At 39.3% G+C, this 19813-nt stretch overlaps 1 protein-coding gene across 2 annotated transcripts; it reads left to right on the forward strand.

The window, feature by feature from the left end:
• Nucleotides 1–16: 16 nt before the first annotated feature.
• On the forward strand, nucleotides 17–19626 carry LOC146646975 (gamma-aminobutyric acid receptor subunit rho-1-like). 2 transcript variants are annotated; one of them, XM_085391061.1, is made up of 11 exons: nucleotides 17–213; nucleotides 3420–3629; nucleotides 7876–7926; nucleotides 8014–8120; nucleotides 9077–9144; nucleotides 10414–10637; nucleotides 11492–11574; nucleotides 11845–11985; nucleotides 12470–12622; nucleotides 15552–15748; nucleotides 17729–19626. In XM_085391061.1, the coding sequence occupies exons 2-11, from the start codon at nucleotides 3523–3525 to the stop codon at nucleotides 18029–18031; spliced, it is 1434 nt and encodes a 477-aa protein (XP_085247187.1). In that variant the 5' UTR covers nucleotides 17–213; nucleotides 3420–3522; the 3' UTR covers nucleotides 18032–19626. The 2 variants fall into 2 exon arrangements, with proteins under 2 accessions (XP_085247187.1, XP_085247186.1); XM_085391060.1 differs by lacking the exon at nucleotides 17–213 and having other exon boundaries at nucleotides 2948–3629.
• Nucleotides 19627–19813: the final 187 nt, after the last annotated feature.

The raw sequence follows: 19813 nt of genomic DNA on the forward strand, positions 1-19813 counted from the left end.
TAAGGCTAGAGTGTGACGGAGCTGCAGCGCAGGGAAAAAAGAAAAAGGGCTCAAACCCAGCACTCATAGGCACAGCGTAAACACGTGGGAGTGTTTTAAGAGCTTCTGGCTACATTAAGGCACAGATGTTGCAGCCAGCACAGGAGCTTAATGCTGTGTGTGACCGGTGCACGGCGACCTCTTGTATGTGGGTCGAGTAGAGGGGTAGAACAGGTAAGATACCCTGTAATCCCCTGTGCCAGTTTGGAAGAAAATCACTTATTGTGAAAGTCTGTGCAACAAGGGGCTTTAAAATAGCAATTTGACCTATATTTCACTGATATTTTTAGTTTGATAGTTTTGCTTTTGGTGTTATTACTCTGTTTGTGCCATGGGAACGAAGACGATTTCCACAATAAATAAATAACAGTTTAAAAATATGTCAGCCCCTCATGACGCAAAATAGATGTCATACTACAGATTAACATATTCCAGTCTTTCAATATCAGTTTTAACAGGGACTGACACTCATGGATGCTATATTAATGCAACAAAAACAAATTATTATAAATAATTGCTTTATTGAGAATGCGGAAGACACATTAGTGATTTTGTTACGGAAGTTGAAATGATGATGCATTCTTATTGTTGTTTGGAGAATGTGCGCCACTCCTGTCTGGCAGTGTGTATGGTTCAGGATCCATCATCTTGCTGTACACATCAAAGAATCTCAGCTTCCTTAGGAAACAGAGCCTTCTCATCCTACCCTTTTTTGTTGTTGTTGTCAATGTAGATGCCCGGGTTCTTGTACTCCCCCACAACATCAACATTCTGTCCCAGGATAGACACGAGTCGTGTAGCCGTCCTCTTCATACTGACGTCGATCACTATTTTTAGTGCTCTGTACTCCTCCTCCTGCCCATCACTAATATTTCCAACCACTGCTGAATTGTCAGAGTATTTCTGTAGATGGCATGACCTGGAGTTGTGCTAAAAGTTTGAGGTGCACAACGTGAGTAGCAATGGAGACGCCGCAGGCCCCTGTGTAGCTCCTATACTGCTCAGTCTCACATACCGCAGCCTGTCTGTCAGGTAATCAGTAATCGATGAGATGATGGACATGTCTGCTTATGTTTTATGTATTTACTCTATCACTAGCAGCAGCTTAAATCATATTAAATGCACCTGAGAAATCAAAAATTGGCAATCCTCACAATGCAGTTACTATCTGGATGGGAGTAAGCTTTCAGCAGCATGTAGATGATTGCATCACCCACTCCTGGATTTGATCTGAATTTGAACTGCAGAGGGTTGTGTGTGTGTGTGTGTGTGTGTGTGTGTGTGTGTGTGTGTGTGTGTGTGTGTGTGTGTGTGTGTGTGTGTATGTTTGTGTGTTTTGTTTTTACTCCCCCTTCCCTTGTGCTAAAAAAACATCTTTTTGACACATAAGAAACATTTTAATGGCCTTAGCTCTTTATGGCACCATGTTTCAAAGTGCAAAAATGATTCTATACGGCAGATATGCAGCTTTTTATAAATGTCATCATATTTGCAGATAGGGTTAGGGTTAGACATCACTCATTAACTAATCACTATGTCATGCCTATTATTGGGTTATCAGGTCCGTAATCACAGATATATTTGTACTGCTATACATGTTGGATAATAACTGAAAAGAAGTAGTAAAGATGTAGAAGTGATATACACAGAAACCGTCCCACTGAGCCTTGTAATTGAATTTTATGGAAAAATCAGAGCTTTGATAATGAACTGAAAGATGCATCTTTAATGCATTGCCATGCTGTGCTAAAACTTCAGAACCACTAAGAAAAACTTTGACAGAAAGTCTTAAGTGTGTCTTCCGGGACTAAAGAACAATTTCTCCAGCGCTGGCAGACTTTATTATTCAGCTTCTAACATGGCTCTGTTAAAACACAAATATGAACCAAAGAGTCACAGCAATTAGCCCAATAATCGGATTTTCTCCGCTGACGAGCAGCGATGTTTTTTCATCTTTCCAAAATTTGGTGTGAACTCACTCTTTAAAAACCTCGCAGAATATAATAACAGCGATTTAAAAAGAAATCAAAATTCTGATTGTGCTTTTAAGCTGTAATTTGATTCAAGCTTAACTAGAAGGATGGATTTTATTGGTTTTTAGTGTTGTATGCTTGGGTGTTGATTGTCTGTGTCAGTTTTTGCAGCAGGTAGCTGATGCATTTGCTCGGTCAGCACTACTACTGTAAAAAAAATGAATAAATACAAATCTGTAAATCTCAAACAAACCATGCTTAACATTACTTACACCAATTTTTAGATTGACGTAGATGGAGCTAACCCAAATTCGTGATCTTATAATCCAACTGTTCAGAGTGCCAAAAGGGGGGAAAAAAAGAAAAGGGGACACATGTCCGGGCGGATGTTGACGTCAGCGGTGAGGCCTTTTTTTGACTGGCTCACTCGGACAGCACGTTTTGACAGATAAATAGCGAGGCAGCCGCACGTGTGTTGCTAAACTGAATAAACACAAGCACTGAACTTCCAGCTGGCTTCATTTTTTTTGAAGACGATTGATGCTTAGACTTAATGTTGTATGCTGTCATTACCAGATACGTGTAGTGTTTATATTTATTATCATTAAGAAAATACATAGGACCAAATCACTGATTGTAAACATGGTAAATAATAAAAATATAATTAGCTTTACTGATATAATATATTTAGTATTATATATAACCTGAAGGATGTGGATTTAAAGTTTCCTTGTTGAGGAACTCTGTTGGCATCGTTACTGCTGGATCTGGCAACACATCTACCTGTGTAATTATTTTTTGGGGAAATCCAAAAATATTCCCATATCTGTGTCTCTTGAAAAAAAAAAAAAAAAAAAAAAAAAAAAAAAAAAATATATATATATATATATATATATATATATATATATATATCACCACAGCAGGATGGAAGATAATCACTCACCCGTCATGAAACCTCATAAAATCCTGCAAAAAGCATCAAGCAGAAATGCATTTTTGGAAAAGTGTCAAAATCAGACTCCAGCACCAGAAGGAGCTGGTAAGCCTCAGAGCTTCTTCATTCTCAGCTTCTATGCCTCTGTATCTCTGAAGCTTGACCTTACAAATGAGCACACTGCATCACTGTGAGAATTGGTGTTTCTGGGCGGTGCAAAGTGGAGTAGAGCACATCAGAGTGCAGGGTATCTGAGAGCAGCAGAGCACAGAGAGGCAGGCACATCCGCCGCTGGAGGGATCAAATCTGTACCATCTGACGCTCAAGGATTTATGGGTTTAGTCAAAATTGCTTTTCCCACTGTGCAGATTAAGCACCGTAGGATGTTTTCTACTCAGGCCGTAGAATAGCCCAGTGTGCTGCTGTCGCCGCCGCTGCTTCTCTTGCTGTTTTTCTCCTTCTTATCGGCTCAGGCGCTGGAGAAGGGAATGTATCAGGAAGGCAGAGTGCTTCGAACCCAGGAGGGGAGTGGATTCTGATTGACAGGAGAGGTCCGTCCTCTGGGGAATGTGAACCATGCAGGTGGATGCGGCGTTTGTGCTCTTCTGTGTTTGGCTGGCGGGCGCAGCTGGGAAGATGGTTCAGTCGAGAGGTCACAAGCTGGAAACCTACAAACAAAGCAGGTAACAGCAACAAGGTGTTGAATATATAGGGCTTTTTAAAAAACTGATTGCATTGCCTCAGCAGGATTCAACTGAATCATTTATTGGAAGATGTGCACAGAAACCGATCTGCAGAAGTTTCTAGTTTTTCATTAAGAACTTCATTTTATTCTAGTTCATTTTTCTTTTGTTTTAGGTGCACACAGTGTTGTCCACTGTTTCCTGTGTCACCTGTGCCGCTCCCTCCCCCCTTTGAAAATAGATTTTTTTTTTTCAGACAGCAGATTGGAGAGAGGATAGAGTGGGAGACCTAAATCCCCACATCTATTTATGTATTGTTGGTGAATGCTGTGCTCTCTTGCCCCGCAAATGCTGCAGATCAGTTAATGACCGTTTTCCCCTACCGGCAGCAGTTGTAGTCAATTTCATTTTCAGGTGATTATTTAGGCTAATTGCTGCCTTGTCAATGCACCTATTGGATTAGACTTTTACCCCCCACTCTCCACCCCACTACCACCTTTTTTTTAGGACTGAACTAGATGTGGGAGTCAATAAAGTCGCTTCATTTCTGCACAGTATTGATCAAACAGGCTCTGACATCAGTGATTTAAACGGCAGGGATTTTTTTTTTTTTTTTGCAGTTTGACTGTGTAGCATAGCTGAAGAAAGGTGACCTTCACACTACAAAACATAAACACTAAAATCAAAATTGAGCCACAGGAGGTTGATCTTTTAATCTTTGAATGTAGTTTCCAATCCGATGTCAGGTATTTAGAAAGCAGAATATCTTAATGTTATCAAAAAGAATATAATTTTAAAGATATTTTACAGACAAAGTAAGGCTCTAAGTAACAATTAAAGAAATGACCAAAATGAAGAAATGAAAGAATGACCTGGAAAAAAAAAGTAATTAATTTTGGCAATATACTTGGAGATTATAAACCTGTCAGTGAAGTACCTGATTAATTCACATGTTGGTTTAGCTCCACTGAGAGTATTTCATGTTTTTATCAGTATGCAAATATAGAGGTACAGGTGTTTATTACACTTCAGATACACTTGAACTGGACTGAATCACGTTGGTAGGAAATAAACAAAGTATCATACACTTTGACAAAATGTTACCATTTTTTTTTCACTCATTAATTTCAAATGAAAGCACAAAAAAAAAGAGATTGTATCAAAATTCTGAAATATGTTCGTCATGTATTTGAAAAGCAACAGTTTAAATTTCCGGCAAAAGTGTTTCAAATGAGCAGAGTGTGATTATATCTTCAAGTGGCTTCTTTGGTGAAATATGCCAACAGCCCACTCAGTAGCAGAAAAAATACTCAGTTTGCTATTTCGTGAGATTTCGTAACACATTTTGAAGCTGAATATGTTAAAGACCTTTTGTAAATAATGGCTAGAATATTAATAATTATTGAAATTATGATATCGGTTGATTAAGTCATTCTATCAGCTCTACTACAAGATTATTTGCACACTTTCAGATGGTGTTAAAACCCAATGAAAGCAAGACTCTGATCAGCGCACAACCCTGACATTTTTGCAAATAAATGCACTTTTCCCCATAAATAACCAGTGGAGATTGGCCTGTTCCAGTGTAGCTTTTACAAATAAATGCTTTTCTTGTAGAATATATGCAAATAATTCAACTTTAGCCTAGAGCTGCCCCAGCTGAGAAACTGTATTTGCTTTAATCTCTGGTAAAGATAAGATTTAACCAAGCGGCAAAGTGCAAAACTGTACGCTATCAGCGTTGAATGATTTGCATCCACTTAATATTTTCAACAAAGCCTATCAAACCATAATCCCCCAGCCTTTAGATACAGTATCAATTTTTCATGCTATAACTGGTGATATTTATAGATCAGAGCTGATGCCAAACAGCAATCGGCTCTCCATTAAAACTGAGTGAAATAAACAAGCTTGACGTGATGTATCTGCTGGTCTTTGATACACCTAGTAGTCCTTAGGTTTAAAGGATAGTAAGCGAGCGTGTGTGATGCTATTGGAGGCAGTGTCTGCTGCCTCTTTAGATGTAAACAAGCCACGATGAAATTCCAGTCATTTAAAGTGATCCTCTGAGCCCCGAGATGATTAAGAAGATCATTAAGCACAAGAGGAGCACAATCGTAATCGTCTGTGGAAAATCTGGAAAAAGACAGGAAGCACAACTGGCTCAAAGCCGCTGCATAATCTTTAAATGCCAGTGTCATCTTCTTTATCACATCTGTGTTTCGCTGTTTGTTGTTTTCTTCCCGAACTTGTTAAAAGTCCTCTCGCATCAGTCCTCTCTCTGCTCTGACATGCACAGCCTGTGAATACAAATCAAATGTAAATCTCTCATTTCTCTTCTAGCATGGGAAGGGGGGGGTGCAGGGAGGGGGATCACATATGCGTATTTAGAAATCAAACCCTTTCTCCCTGTGTTTCTCATCACTCCACTCCTCTTCTCTTGAGTGTGAAATCGCAGAAGCGTCTGTGCGCTGCTGGCGTGGGCTGTGGGGGAGTGTTAACTGTTTTACTTTCTTCACTCGCCGCCTTGAGGAGGATGAGCTGCGGGTTGGGGAGAGGGGGGAGGATTTGTGTAGGACAGCAGAGTCAAGAAAAGATCTGAGGAAAAACCTTCATGAGGTTTAAAGGATCAATTTTAATGGTCGCTCTGATGATTCCTTGGAAAGAAAAAAATTTAATGAGAAAAAAGAATCACTCCTTGCCGCACAAAGACAAAATTTAGTTGCTACATGCTTGGTTAAAGCTGACTGGTTGGGCTTTTTTAAAAATGTTTTAATATTCTAGAAATTCAGCTTATACGTGCATAACTGTTAGCAAATTAGCCTATTAGCCAAGAGTAAAGCGGTTCATTTCTGTGACGTTAGCAGCAAATGTTCAGTAGTTGTTGTGAAGCTTTTTTCAAATGTAAATGAACGAATCGTTCTATAAACTTTGAACGCCCTCTTCTTTACTTTAATGTTTCGTTCTGCTTTCTGCCCTCGTGGACCGGCATACATAAATGTGTCCAGATCAACCGCCACGCAAATATGGCCCATTAACCCTCATGCAGACTCTGCAGTGACGTGCGTACACGAGCCCGCGGCGGCAGAAAACATAAAAAGAAAAACATTTGAAAAAGCAAACAATGTGGGGCCATAGAGCAGAGCAGTGTGCAGACAGGCTGTGTGGCGTAGGCAGGCAGAGAAAGGATTGGAGAGGCATTTCTGCCAAGAGGATTAGGAACCAGCTGCTGGATAGACGCACACGAGGAGGGCCCAGCACCCGTTGCCCATGAAAGCGCTGGAGCCAGCAGCGATGGAAACCCTCTTCTCACTGTTTCATTTTGCTCTTGTGCTCTTTCTGCTTTGTGTTTCTCCTCCATCTCTCTCTCTCTTCCTCTGTGGTATTTCCTTAATGCACTTCTGTAGTTGTCACAGGGATTTGGCTCTCTGTCTGTCACAGCATGCTCTACTCTATTAATCCATTTTATGCTTTTTTGGAGTTTATCATTCTCTCGCTGTGTGTGTGTGTTTGTGCGGACTGAATATGCTGCCTGAAAGACATTTATACAGAGGCAGCCCTCTTGAAAAGTGACACCAGAAAAGAGCTGGATTGCTCTAAATTGGATGTGATGGGCATTATTTGCCCTCATGTGATTTGTGGATGAAATGTGCCTGACGTAACCGGATGTACTACATCTCCTTAGGAATGGAGAATGTTCAAAACAACACGTGAGAGCAGCATAGATTTAGGCTGGGGGTGGGGTGCAGGGACAGATGGTTTTCATTATTGGCTCGTTTTTTTTTTTTAATCTGTAAAAAAAAAAAAGTGAGCCGAAATTCATTTTTACAGACACCAAGGCGAAATGTTTTGCTTTTCTTTGTCACCCATATTTAAAAGCAGTTATTTACAACAGACAAACCTTAAAAAATCTCCACACGATTAAAAAGCAAATCTAGAAAAATATACCCAGGGTGCTTTTCTGCTTGTCTGCCTCTTGGTATTCAATATTCAAACACAGTTTCTGCTGTATTTGGCCTTTGATCATCCCAGACTCTGAATAAAAAATAGTATTCGAAAGTAACCTACAGAAACGCCACGAAGCATTCCTCAGTGTATTCAAATAAATATGTGAATTTACAACCAACAAAAAAAGGAAAAGGTTGAATTTCTAAGGTAAAACAAAAGAAAGCATCACAATATCTTTGATTAAAGCTCTGCTGCGTTGTAAGGTGGTCTCATTTGCATATCTATTTTAATGGAACAGGTTGCGAAGAGACGCCTGGATGGATGGCGGAGGAGGTCACAAAACTGGAAGGTAAGTTGTACAAGTCTTTTCTGGGTTATATTCAGCATTCAAATCTGTGTAACAACATGTTTATTGTGCATTTATTATTTTTTCCAGCCCAATTTACAAGCGAAGCCCAGACATGACAAAATCTCTGATGACAAAATCCGAGCAGCTCCTGAGAATAGACGATCACGATTTCACCATGAGGCCAGCGTTTGGAGGTCAGAAGCTCTTAATTAATTAGGAAAGAAAAAGAGATAACATTAGCATCCTTGTGGATCAAGTGCAGCTGAATACGATCTGTGCGGCTTCCTTGTGAGCGTTAAGCTCTTGACTGACAACCTCCTTTCAAGTTGTGCGAGAGTTTCCTTTTCCAGTTCAGTGCTTCACAACACCAGAGTGTTAACACATTTCCTTTCGCTTCCCTGCGTGTTAGAGGGATTTGATGTCAGCTTTCTTTAGGATTATGTTGAAATAAAGGCACACAGGCTTTTGTTTCAGAAAATACACTAAGTAGTAATGTTTTTATGTATTTTTTAGCTCTCTTTATGCATCTGTCTGTCGAGATAATATGAGAGTGCCCTATTTAACCAAAAAAGTAAATAAATTTAAAAAAGAAGAAGGAAGCCACGTGCTGTTTTTTTTGTCAGACCGCTTTTAATCACACAACAATCTGCTGCTGCTGAAAACAACACCAGATGACCCCTCGCTGAATCCTTTTTGGCGGTGTCCGAGTTTAACCAGCAGGTACATCTAGAAGGGAAAGCTAGCGCTGTATTTTACTCACCGCCGGATCCGCTTTGAGCCGTTATTATGACCTGATTGTATCTGTGCGCTGGTGGAGGATGATCGTGGTGATGCAGAGTACAAAGGCTGAAATAGGTCAAAAGAAGAAATCGGAGCCAAACTGTAACCATCATGTCATGAGCGGCTGCTCTGTGTGTGTGAGATCACGGTTCCTGTCAGAAGCTGCGTTTCTGCAATAAAAAAAAATGGTGGTGGGTGCTGTCACATCCATAAGCAGGCAGAAAAAACAAACCATGTCCTTGCCTATTTCGATTAGTGCATTCATTTTTCTTTAGGACTTTTTGCTTGTAGTAAGTCATCTTTACTTTTTGCTTGCTGAAAAATAATGTCAGCACTAATGCATTTCTTATATGATGCCATTTTCCTTCAGGTCCTCCAATTCCTGTTGGTGTAGATGTTCAGGTTGAAAGTCTGGATACCATCTCAGAGGTGGACATGGTAAGTGTGATGCTGCACAATGCAGTGGTCAGCTGTTATACCGAGTGCAGTTTTAAGGTAGGTGCACTTTGGCCCCTGTCTTTGCAGAGGAAAACAACTACTGTTCGTCTTCCATAAGAGCAGACTTATTTTTATTCATGGCCATGGTTCAGGGGGTTGGGAAGCTCATCTTGTAACTGAAAGGCTGCCGGTTCGTTCCCCAGCTCTGTCTGTCTTGGTTGTTGTGTCCTTGGGCAAGACACTTCACCTACCGCCTACTGGTGTTGGCCAGAGGGGTCGATGGCGCGATATGGCAGCCTCGCTTCTGTCAGTCTGCCCCAGGGCAGCTGTGGCTACAACTGTAGCTCGCCTCCACCAGTGTGTGAATGTGAGAGTGACTGAATAGTGGAATTGTAAAGCGCTTGGAGGGTCTCAAAAAGCGCTATATAAATGCAATCCATTATTATTATTATTTTTGCTGCTTTCTGTTTCTTGGCAGCATAATTTCAAGGAGAAATATTGCAGTGCTATTATTTAAAACTTTTAATCTTGTTAACACGTCCTATTTTTCACACGCTAGTCTCGTCAGGAGTTTAAAAAAGAATAGCAGTCTATGCCACGGCTGAGTATTTCCTGGGTGACGTGAGCGTTAATGACTCTCATCACAACTTCTGAGCCAGTGTTTGAGCAGCTTTAGCACTTCTCTTTTGTCATAGATGGCGATGAGGAACACTAGCAACACCTCATCAACCTCATGAGTGTGAATATTGCTGTTCCTTTAGAATAACATTAAAAGCATACCATTACATTGTGCCATTCTCATATCTAAACCCTCTACAATTCTCTCCTCTTCTTTAGAATTGTTTTCTACTCAAACATATGAACATAAGCCTTAATTACACCTTAATTACTGCAGTATTAGAACTTGCCATTTCTTAACTCCGTTTAAGGAAGTTTTACTGAGTTTGATGAAGGCAGGTGAGATGATAAAAGTAGGCACAAATTAAATGAATACTCACTTTTTCATTTTAACTCAAGAGTCCATGGATTTATTTTGTGACCTTTATGTTGGGAAACATTGGACTAAACCACGTAAACTGTCCATAAAGTAGTGACCAACACACTGATCGTCATTATTATCAGTCAAACAGCATCATAACTTACCTTTTCCCAGGGGACACAAGATTGAATGCGAATGCTAGACTTTTTTTTGCAAAGCACGACATATAGTTTATAATAAAGTGAAGATCCGAATACTTTATAACACTCTCGTTTCTTTCTCCCTTGCAGGACTTTACCATGACGCTGTACCTGCGTCATTACTGGAAGGACGAGCGGCTTTCCTTTCCAAGCACCAACAACCAGAGCATGACCTTCGACAGTCGCCTGGTGAAGAAAATTTGGGTTCCTGACATGTTCTTTGTTCACTCTAAGCGCTCTTTCATCCACGACACCACCACCGACAACGTCATGCTGAGGGTTTATCCTGACGGCAATGTGCTCTACAGTCTCAGGTAAACCGCACTGCGTGTCTTAACATGGCAACCACCACAATATAAAAAGGTTTCATTCCAAAAAGAGAGAAACAAAACAACCTTAAAACACACAACCATACAAAAATCTCTAAAAAGGTCGCCTTTGATTTCCTGTGTGGAACATCACAGCAGGTCCATCAGCATTTCGTGGAACAGCATTTGATTATTCTAATTAGCGTGGCAGAGTGGAGGGGAGAAGTCAAGTCATTTTTTAACCTCTATTCAATCAGGAAAGTCATTTCTAAACCCGTTTGTGTTCCAGTGACGCTGTGGCATAAGGACACTTGATTAAAATTGGAGAAAACAAGTGTGAGAGTGGATAGAACTCAAACAACCCTCCAGTGGGAGACTGTATAACATAGGTGTCCAAATTTGGCCCGCAGCCTAATTACATTTGGCCTGCGAAGCCATACCAAATTACTATTAGAGCTGGCCTACTGGTGTTATACAGGTAATATATATATTGTTTAGTATTAAGCTTTGCTTGTTCCATATTCAGCTTTCCAGCAAAACGTGTTTGAGTCCATAAGAAAAGATTCATTCTTATATCTGGAGGAATAAATATATTTCAATAAATATTAACGTTAGCCCGCAACTTTGTATTTGTGTATTTGAGTTTGACACCCCTGCTGTATAAGAAGGGACCTGGAAAAAAAACCATCTTTAATAATGCTCTTTCAAAAACGGCTATATAAAAGGGACACGTCAAGTCAGAGTCTCATTATGATGCACAAAAGAACCAGCCTGAGTTTGAACTTTAGAAACCTGCATAAGGAGATTTTTGAAGCTGACATTCCTGCTCCTCTGATGTGTCCTGCCTGTTTTCCCTGCAGAGTCACAGTCACTGCTATGTGCAACATGGATCTCAGCCGCTTTCCCCTGGACACCCAAACCTGCTCGCTGGAGATTGAGAGCTGTGAGTGAATTGAACAGAATCTGGCCAAACATGTTTGTCAGACACACCTCTTATTTTCTCTGGGAATCTTTTCTCTTCATTTTCTAATTCTTTTCCCATAACTTCACCAGTCCTAAGTCTGGGAAAGTCCTAGGATTGTAATTGAAACTCTCAGCATCTACGAGAAGCTACTGGGGCTTTGGATTCGGCACCTTTGTCGTGTTTCTTCTGTTTTTTTCTTCGGACCTACGTTATCTGTCCTGATTTGGCTTGTTCACATTTCCTCTGCAGATGCGTACACAGATGACGACCTGATGCTTTACTGGAAGAAAGGAAACGAATCCCTGAACACAGACGACAGAATATCTCTGTCCCAGTTCCTCATCCAGAAATTTCACACCACCACCAAGCTGGCTTTCTACAGCAGCACAGGTACCGTAATCCACAACTCGCCTACTTCTAAGTCAGACACCGAAATCCAACCGATTATGTAAATGCGACAAACGCGCGCGTAATGCATGCAAAACTAAATCACAATTGAATTAAAACTTCAATAATTCTAATTTCCCTTTGTAAGTCTTTTTCAGCTAAAGGATCAAATCTTCCATACAAGAAAACGGTGTCCGTTGAATTATAAACCAAAACGACTACACTAATATTTTATCCTTACTGCGAAACAAAATGAATCAGCCTCCTGCCAACTACTTGTATGCTGCTAGAAAGCCACACTGAGAGCCTGGCAGCCTTTTGATTATCATATGTCACTTTTCAGAGCAACCTGAAGCATAAAAGGGATTTGGTGTCCTATCATTCTTTGCCAGAATAGCTGAGAACCTCTGCTTAAAGTGCTGATATGGTATATATGCCAGCCAGCGTATGACAATGTGTGAATAATGGTGATATTTCTTTTTCCTAGGCTGGTACAATCGTTTGTACATCCACTTCACCCTGCGGCGCCACATATTCTTCTTCCTGCTGCAGACTTACTTCCCTGCTACTCTCATGGTTATGCTCTCCTGGGTGTCGTTCTGGATTGACCGAAGGGCTGTCCCCGCCAGGGTACCGCTAGGTACGCCGTGCTACTTAAATCAACTATTATTTTACCTTACTTTTATTTTAATTAGACATGAAAAATACTGAGATCTATCCCACATTTATGAAACTGATTATTTAAACTGACATAAAATAAAGAACAATGAACAGCACCTAATAAACTGCAAAATACAAATGAACACACTAGATTATATATTAATACAGTAATTTAGATCATTCCAGAAATCCAATGAAATTATCTTCATTTCTTGCCATATTACCACCGAGTGAGATAAAGCTCAAAAATGAACGATGAAGTAAATCAATATGTGGGGTTGTTTTGGGTTTTTTTTTCATGTTTATAGTGCTGTGCAAAAGACTTGAGCCACCTTTCCTTTCTTTATTTTTTGCTTCAAACGAGTCAGACTTTCTCGTAACTCTCTTGAGCACTTGGGACATTTTTTTTTAATTCCTTGTGTTTGAACATTTTCAGAGGAATGTTTTGTTGTTTGTTGAGCTGCTTTACAATGACCAGTTTTATATCTTCAGGCACGTTGTTACTAGCAGCAAAAACACATTTGTTCCCATTTATTTAACCGAGCCTTTGAAAAATCTCCATAAGATAAGACAGCTTGACATGCATTGAATAGTATCTTTTGCACCAACCAAGTCTTTCCCAAAGAGCTAACTGGTGGAAACTTGGCTGACCTTGGCATTATGTGCAGTGTGTCCTTAAAAAATGTGAGGACAGAAAAGAAGACGTGAAAGGCCGAAAAAGCTATCTACAGTAGTGATGTGCGATACCACTGATTTCCTTTCCGATCCGATACAAAGTAAAATTCAGGGTGGTATCAGCGATACTGATCCGATACCGATACTCTGTACAAAAACTTAATGTTTCATTGCATTTCATAATACAATATATAATTGTATTATGTAATTGTAATAATAACATAACCATATTGCTTCATAATGATTAGAGGACATCAGACAACTTGTTTTTATTGCTTAATAATGCAGAATAATCATATAGAAATAAAAAAAACTGACGTTGTGCGCCATTTGAACATGTTGCCTGCCTGCAGCACTAAAGGACTCTGCGAGAGATGTCTGTCTCGCCCTAGCAGCACCTGTCCCTGTCCTCCTCTTCAGTTCGCCTCAACATAAGCTTATCATATTCTGTGATGTGATTTACTCCGAGGTGTTTGACGAGGTCAGTGGTGTTGCCACAACAACGTGTCCACACAGGACTCTGTTTGCGCTCAGCCATTGTTGTGAGTGTGCACGCCAGGGGCTGCGACACATTTATACAGCCGTATTTCGCATATGACTATGAAAGGCGTAAGAGGAAGTAGTTCCTTCCAAATTAGACGATCCGAATTGTATAGTTTCTTTCCACTGCGTTCATTTGAATAGAAAAACTACAAATTTACCCCAGAGTACTAAAATATCGATATTATAATATGAGAATCGATTCTAGAACATAAATTGCTGGTATCGGAAGAATCGATATTTCAGTATCGATCCGCACACCACTAATCTACAGCAGATGAACACTATCTGAAAGTCAACAGAAAAGAAATATGGGAAAGAAATATGGAAATACAGAAGAAATATCCTGCAAAGATGTGACACGTGAACTATTGCTAAAGCTTAATGAGAAATAATCTCAGTGGAAGAGTTTCTGTCAAAAATTCTTAAGGAAGGTAAACAATGAGAAAATGCTGAGGTATAGCAAATTACACAACGGACTAAAGTGGATTAAAAGTGGACTAAAAATCAGTGGCAACAGGTCTTATGTGGTGATGAATCTAAATTTACATTTTTTGGATCAAATCTTTGTCAGTGTACAGAGATCAGGAAAGAGGTAGAACAATAAGTGTCTGCAGCCATGTTCCCATGTATGTTTGCATATTTCAATGAATTACTGTATCTATTTCTCATTTTCCTAGCAAAATAATCAATGAGCCAAACTTTTGCATAGTACTGTATATGCTGTGGTTGGCACTGTTAAATAATAGAAGAAGCGTCTTTGTTTGAACCTCTTGGCTGGGGCTTGTGAAGCTCGCGTGTTCCCCATGCTCCCCGTCTCCTAGTGGGTTTTCTACTGGTGCTTTCCAGTTTCTTCCCACAATCCAAAGCCATGCATGTTAGGATCATTCCTCTTCTTTCAGCTGTTCCCATTAGGGCTTGCCACAGCAGGTCATCTGCCTCCATCTCGCTCCATCATCTACATCTGCATGCTAGGTTCTAAACTATATGTGGGTACTTCTTTCTATCTAAAGCACAGTGAGAGTGGCAAATGTACCACATAAGTAAAATTTCCATTTCATTCTTGAAGCAAAGAGTTATCAGCTATGCTAGAAAACACTAGGCTAAACACTGCGTATCATTATCACTATGCGTGTTAGCATGGTAAGGCTAGCTAACCAGCTACCAACACAAGAAGAATTTATTAAGAAACTAAAGACTCTGAATCTTTAGCTGATAGTGAAGTTATACAGGGAGTTTAGCGCTGACTTGGCAATCCATCCGACAGTCGTTTGATTCAAAACCCCCAATTTAAGCCAAGTGGTGCTAGCAGAAAAGACTGACACGAGCTGGGTTATTAGAATTCAGCCTAGGAAAAGCATGAATCATCGTACATTTCACAGTATTATGCAATAATTATCTGAGCTGAGACAAATCTTACTAGTGGAAAAATTTTAGGGAAGACATTTAGTGCATTTTTTCCTTACCCTCATCACTAATCATCTCAAATCCTTTCAGGGGGTCCAGACCCCCAGTTTCCCATCAGCTTTCACAGTGAGTAGGTGGAAGCTATTAGTGGAATCTCACCAAAGTCTATAGTGAACATAAAGATTCTGATTTATTACACCCCAAATGTAGCCATTTCTGAGCTATTTAGTCTGTGGGAGACTAAATAGCAACACAGCTGTGACTAAACTTTGTTCGATTCCCTTCAGGCATCACCACCGTGCTGACCATGTCCACCATCATCACCGGGGTCAATGCTTCGATGCCTCGGGTCTCCTACATCAAAGCTGTGGACATTTACCTCTGGGTCAGTTTTGTCTTTGTCTTCCTTTCGGTGATAGAGTACGCAGCGGTGAACTACCTCTCCACCGTACAGGAGAGGAAAGAGAGGAAGCTGAGGGAGAGAGTAAGTGTTCCTTTCATGTTTTTTTTCCTCCTCTGACTTTGCCTCTGGTTAAGAACAGACTTAATTTTTGATTTTTTTTTTAATGGCTCACACTGACAAATTTTACACAGATACTTTATCTTCACCACATCTGTGTAATGACTTATGCAGCAGCATGTTTTATTCTGACACATTTTTTTAGTTTTAGAAGTAGTGTAAGGATGCAAATATCTGATTTTTCTTTTCTTTTTTTGGATAAGCTGTGAAAGCTACAACCTAAAACAGTACTTAAATTTGTTTGTCCACTGCCCGATGTAAGGTTTATTTTTTTATGTATTTAGTGGTTAATGCTAAAATATAATTATTTTAGTCATCCATTCATTTTCAAATTTAGAGTAATAAAGCACACTATTATTTTTTTAATTAGAATCTCAAATTACTTATTTTGCTTGCATTTCCTGAACAGAACTATTAGTTTTAAAAAATATTATACTTGATTAAAGTCTTGTGTGCTGGCTCAGATTTGGGAATAAAACATTTGTTACTTAACTGATAAATAATAATACAATTTTTAGTTTTAAACAAGTTTTTTACAGAATTCTAAAATATGTGTTTTCTTGTTTTATGACAGGTTAGGCGCTGTAACTGCTTACCTGTTTGATATTCATTCTAATTTCTAATTTTCGAATTTCCACAGTATGTCATATTTTTGGTACAGTACATTTTTTCCCTTTGTAGTTCTAAAATTTTCATTTGAAGCTTTTGGCCATGTCGTAAATCTCAGGTTTGTATATTACCTCGCATTGTACTGGAATTACTTTATTAACTGAGCATTTCAAAACATTATCATCATGACCATAAATAAGGGAATCTAATATGTCATTGCTTACAAGAAGTGATCAAAATGCTCTGCTCATACAAAAAAATTATTTACATTTGGCCAATCATACCTTAAAGAGCAAAGCTGTTTCCAGCATAGTTGTTTTTAGATCACTCGCAAAAGTCTGTTCTGACAAATTATACAGACACAAGTTTGCAATTTCACCACGAACCTTAAACTGGCACGAAATGTGAACAACATCAGTGTCAAAATGAACAGACTTTCACTTAGAGGATCATATCGATGACAGCTGGGTCTGAGAGACCAAGCAGCTGTTTTCAGAGGAAGAGTCTATAATGTTCAAGCCCAAAGATAAGTGTGCGCAACTTTTCAATTGACATTGCTGGAGAAAGTGCTCCTTGAGACTTCCTCCTCTTCCACAAGATGCTAATTGAAATTCAAGATGAAGGGTTTCTGTTTTGACACACTGATGGACATTGAACGTGCACTGCAGACTAGTGATTAGTGTCAAAAGTAGCAGCTGGAAATGTTACAGAGCCGCACAAGTAACAACCTTCAACAGATGCACTTTGTGTATATGTTTATATACCTAATATATCTCAATTTTAATTGTACTACAAATCTGTGAAAATGCTCTACTTTTCTTAATTTGAATCTTGTTATTGGTACATGGTTATTGCAAATAATACAGTTAATAAAACCAAGGATGGAAACATTTACGAGACGTAATAATAGTTTCGTCTAAGTCGACTCTGATTAGGCTGACCTGAATTTTATACTGAAATATTTTCCATATTAAAATAATTATAAACTGATGAAAACATGATTTAATAATTTATATGCATTTCCAATAAACAGATATATTTTCTTAACTGGCTTACTTTAAGCTGCTCTCAAGGCTATGGGAAATTATTTCTGGGACTACAGCTCTTTAACTATATTGGTATTCTTCATCTGCCAACTGCTGCAGCATATGGAGCCAAATTGCCCACGTACCCCGAGGAAGATTTCCAGCACAAACATCCTTCCATAAATGTTTCCTACCAAAGTTATTTAAAGGCCATGAGTGTACAGACAATCATACATATAGGAGGAATTCACTTATTTATAATGATAGAAAGTCTACTGTAATTCATAACTCTTCGTGTGTTTTTCGCTAGCTTCCATGTACATGCGGCATTGGCAACCCTGATGAAATGATGATCGACCCCCAGATCACTGGATATGGGTCCACAGATGTCAACATCACAGGAAATTATGGGTTGCCAGAAAACGGGGGCCGCCAGGAACGAATTTTGGCCCAAGTGGCACTGAACGACCCACAGATCACAGGCCAGGTGAAGGCATCTAGAGGCTACGTGAACATCTGGATAGACACCCATGCCATAGACAAGTACTCAAGGGTCGTCTTTCCTGGAGCCTACATCCTTTTTAACATCATCTACTGGTCCATCTACTTGTAACCTATGATGCATGAAATGCTGTTTTGTGCATGCTGGGACAGCAGGAGCTCAGCTCAGGAAAGATGATGCTGCACTTGAAGTGTTTGGGACAGAGAAACTGCGCATGAGATGCATGGGGACCACTAACAGATTGGTGACCATTGCCTTCTTGACCCAGCCACTTAACACTGATGATTAAAAAAGAAATATGAGCGACCAACTAACAGGACAGTCATCGATAGTCACTTCATCAGTTCTCTGGTTTCTGCTGTATCTATAGTTCTGGTGACAGAAAGATGTCTGAATGCTGTTGTCGCCTGAGGACGCAGAGATGCACGTACATGGACTTGTGTCACTCTTCAGGCTAACTACTTCTAGTTCTAGATGCAGTGACTCCAAGCACACTTTCAACACCGAAAGTGTGAACTGAAAACATACTGACATTGGCTAGCATTGCCAGCAAATAGACGGATCCTTTTTCCTCTTCTTATGAGCTACACCTGACAATCAATAAGAGACTAAAAATATTTAAAGGTTTAATTTAACATGTTGAGAAATATGTTTGTTTGTTATATAGCGGCGAGAAACTTGATACCACTCTCATACTTGTAATTAAATATATGGCTAAATCCAGTAATAGCCAGTTAGCTTAGCATAAAACCCCTAACCAGGTTAAACAGCCAAGGTACTTGTTTCCGTCCAGCATTTCTATAATAACTACAGCAAGTTATATATTTTGACTGAATCCATACAGAAACAACCATAAAAGCCTGGTTTTATAGGGGGATTAGTGCTACTATTTCTCTACCGGTATAAATGCTTAGCTAATACTCAGAAGTCCTACTATTTTTCTAACGGTATGACTGCCTAGCTAACGCTCAGAGGCAAGAAAGAGTCTGGCAATTCAATTCCCAACAGAATGTCAATTTCTATAAAGATTAAAAAAACAGATTACATCTTGTTAATTAGTCAGCCTTTGAGGTGGTAGTTGGCAAATTTCGCCCAGCTGCTTCCCCCTTTTCCCCAGTCTTGTGTGCTCAGCTCAGCCGTCTCCTGGCTAGACCTTCATATTTACTGCAGACATGAAAGTGATATCACCACACTCTCCCAACTCTGCACGAAAGCAAATAAACATCTGAATGAAAGTAAATGTTTTTATTTTTAAAAAAAGGCAAATTCAGAGCTTATTCTTGAAGTTCCACGTTTTCTTTGCAGCATGTTAATATGATTCAGTTTAGCTTCAATTTTCTTGTGAAATTTGTATCAATGCAGTTATTTTGATGTCAAGCTACTGCGCTCCGTTTGTGTGACTTGACAACGTTGAGTAAAAAACGCAAAGTAATGCAGTCTATTAAAACAACAAATGTAAAAATGTATGTTTAGAAGTCCCATGCACCGACTATGATATTAACTCTTTTTATTTTTTAATGTTTCTTCTTTTTATTTTTTAAATACAACTGAAGCTCATCTCCTCTGTTTGGTGTTGTGAGGCTTTGAGGTTCGCTGTGACCTGTTAGTTGCTAGTTTTAACGTCTTTTTCAGCTTAAAAACAACTTTATACTTTGTTAGGCAAAAGATATTTTAAAAAAATATTACAGGTATTTAAAACTGTCATGTATGGGAAGATGTTTAATAAATGTTTTGGTTTCTGAAAATCGGAGCTTGAGTGCTGAACATCGTAGAAACAGAGAGATGCTTAAAACCTAAAACATAACACTTTGGATCATTTGAACACAGTTGATCCCTTTATTTTAATCACATTTTTCTGCTCACTTACACAGTATATTTAAACAGTCCTGGAGG

Source organism: Rhamphochromis longiceps, linkage group LG19 (genome assembly GCF_057381845.1).
Source record: "Rhamphochromis longiceps isolate RC_006_pf linkage group LG19, R_longiceps_female_GT1.1, whole genome shotgun sequence".
Lineage (NCBI taxonomy): Eukaryota > Metazoa > Chordata > Actinopteri > Cichliformes > Cichlidae > Rhamphochromis > Rhamphochromis longiceps.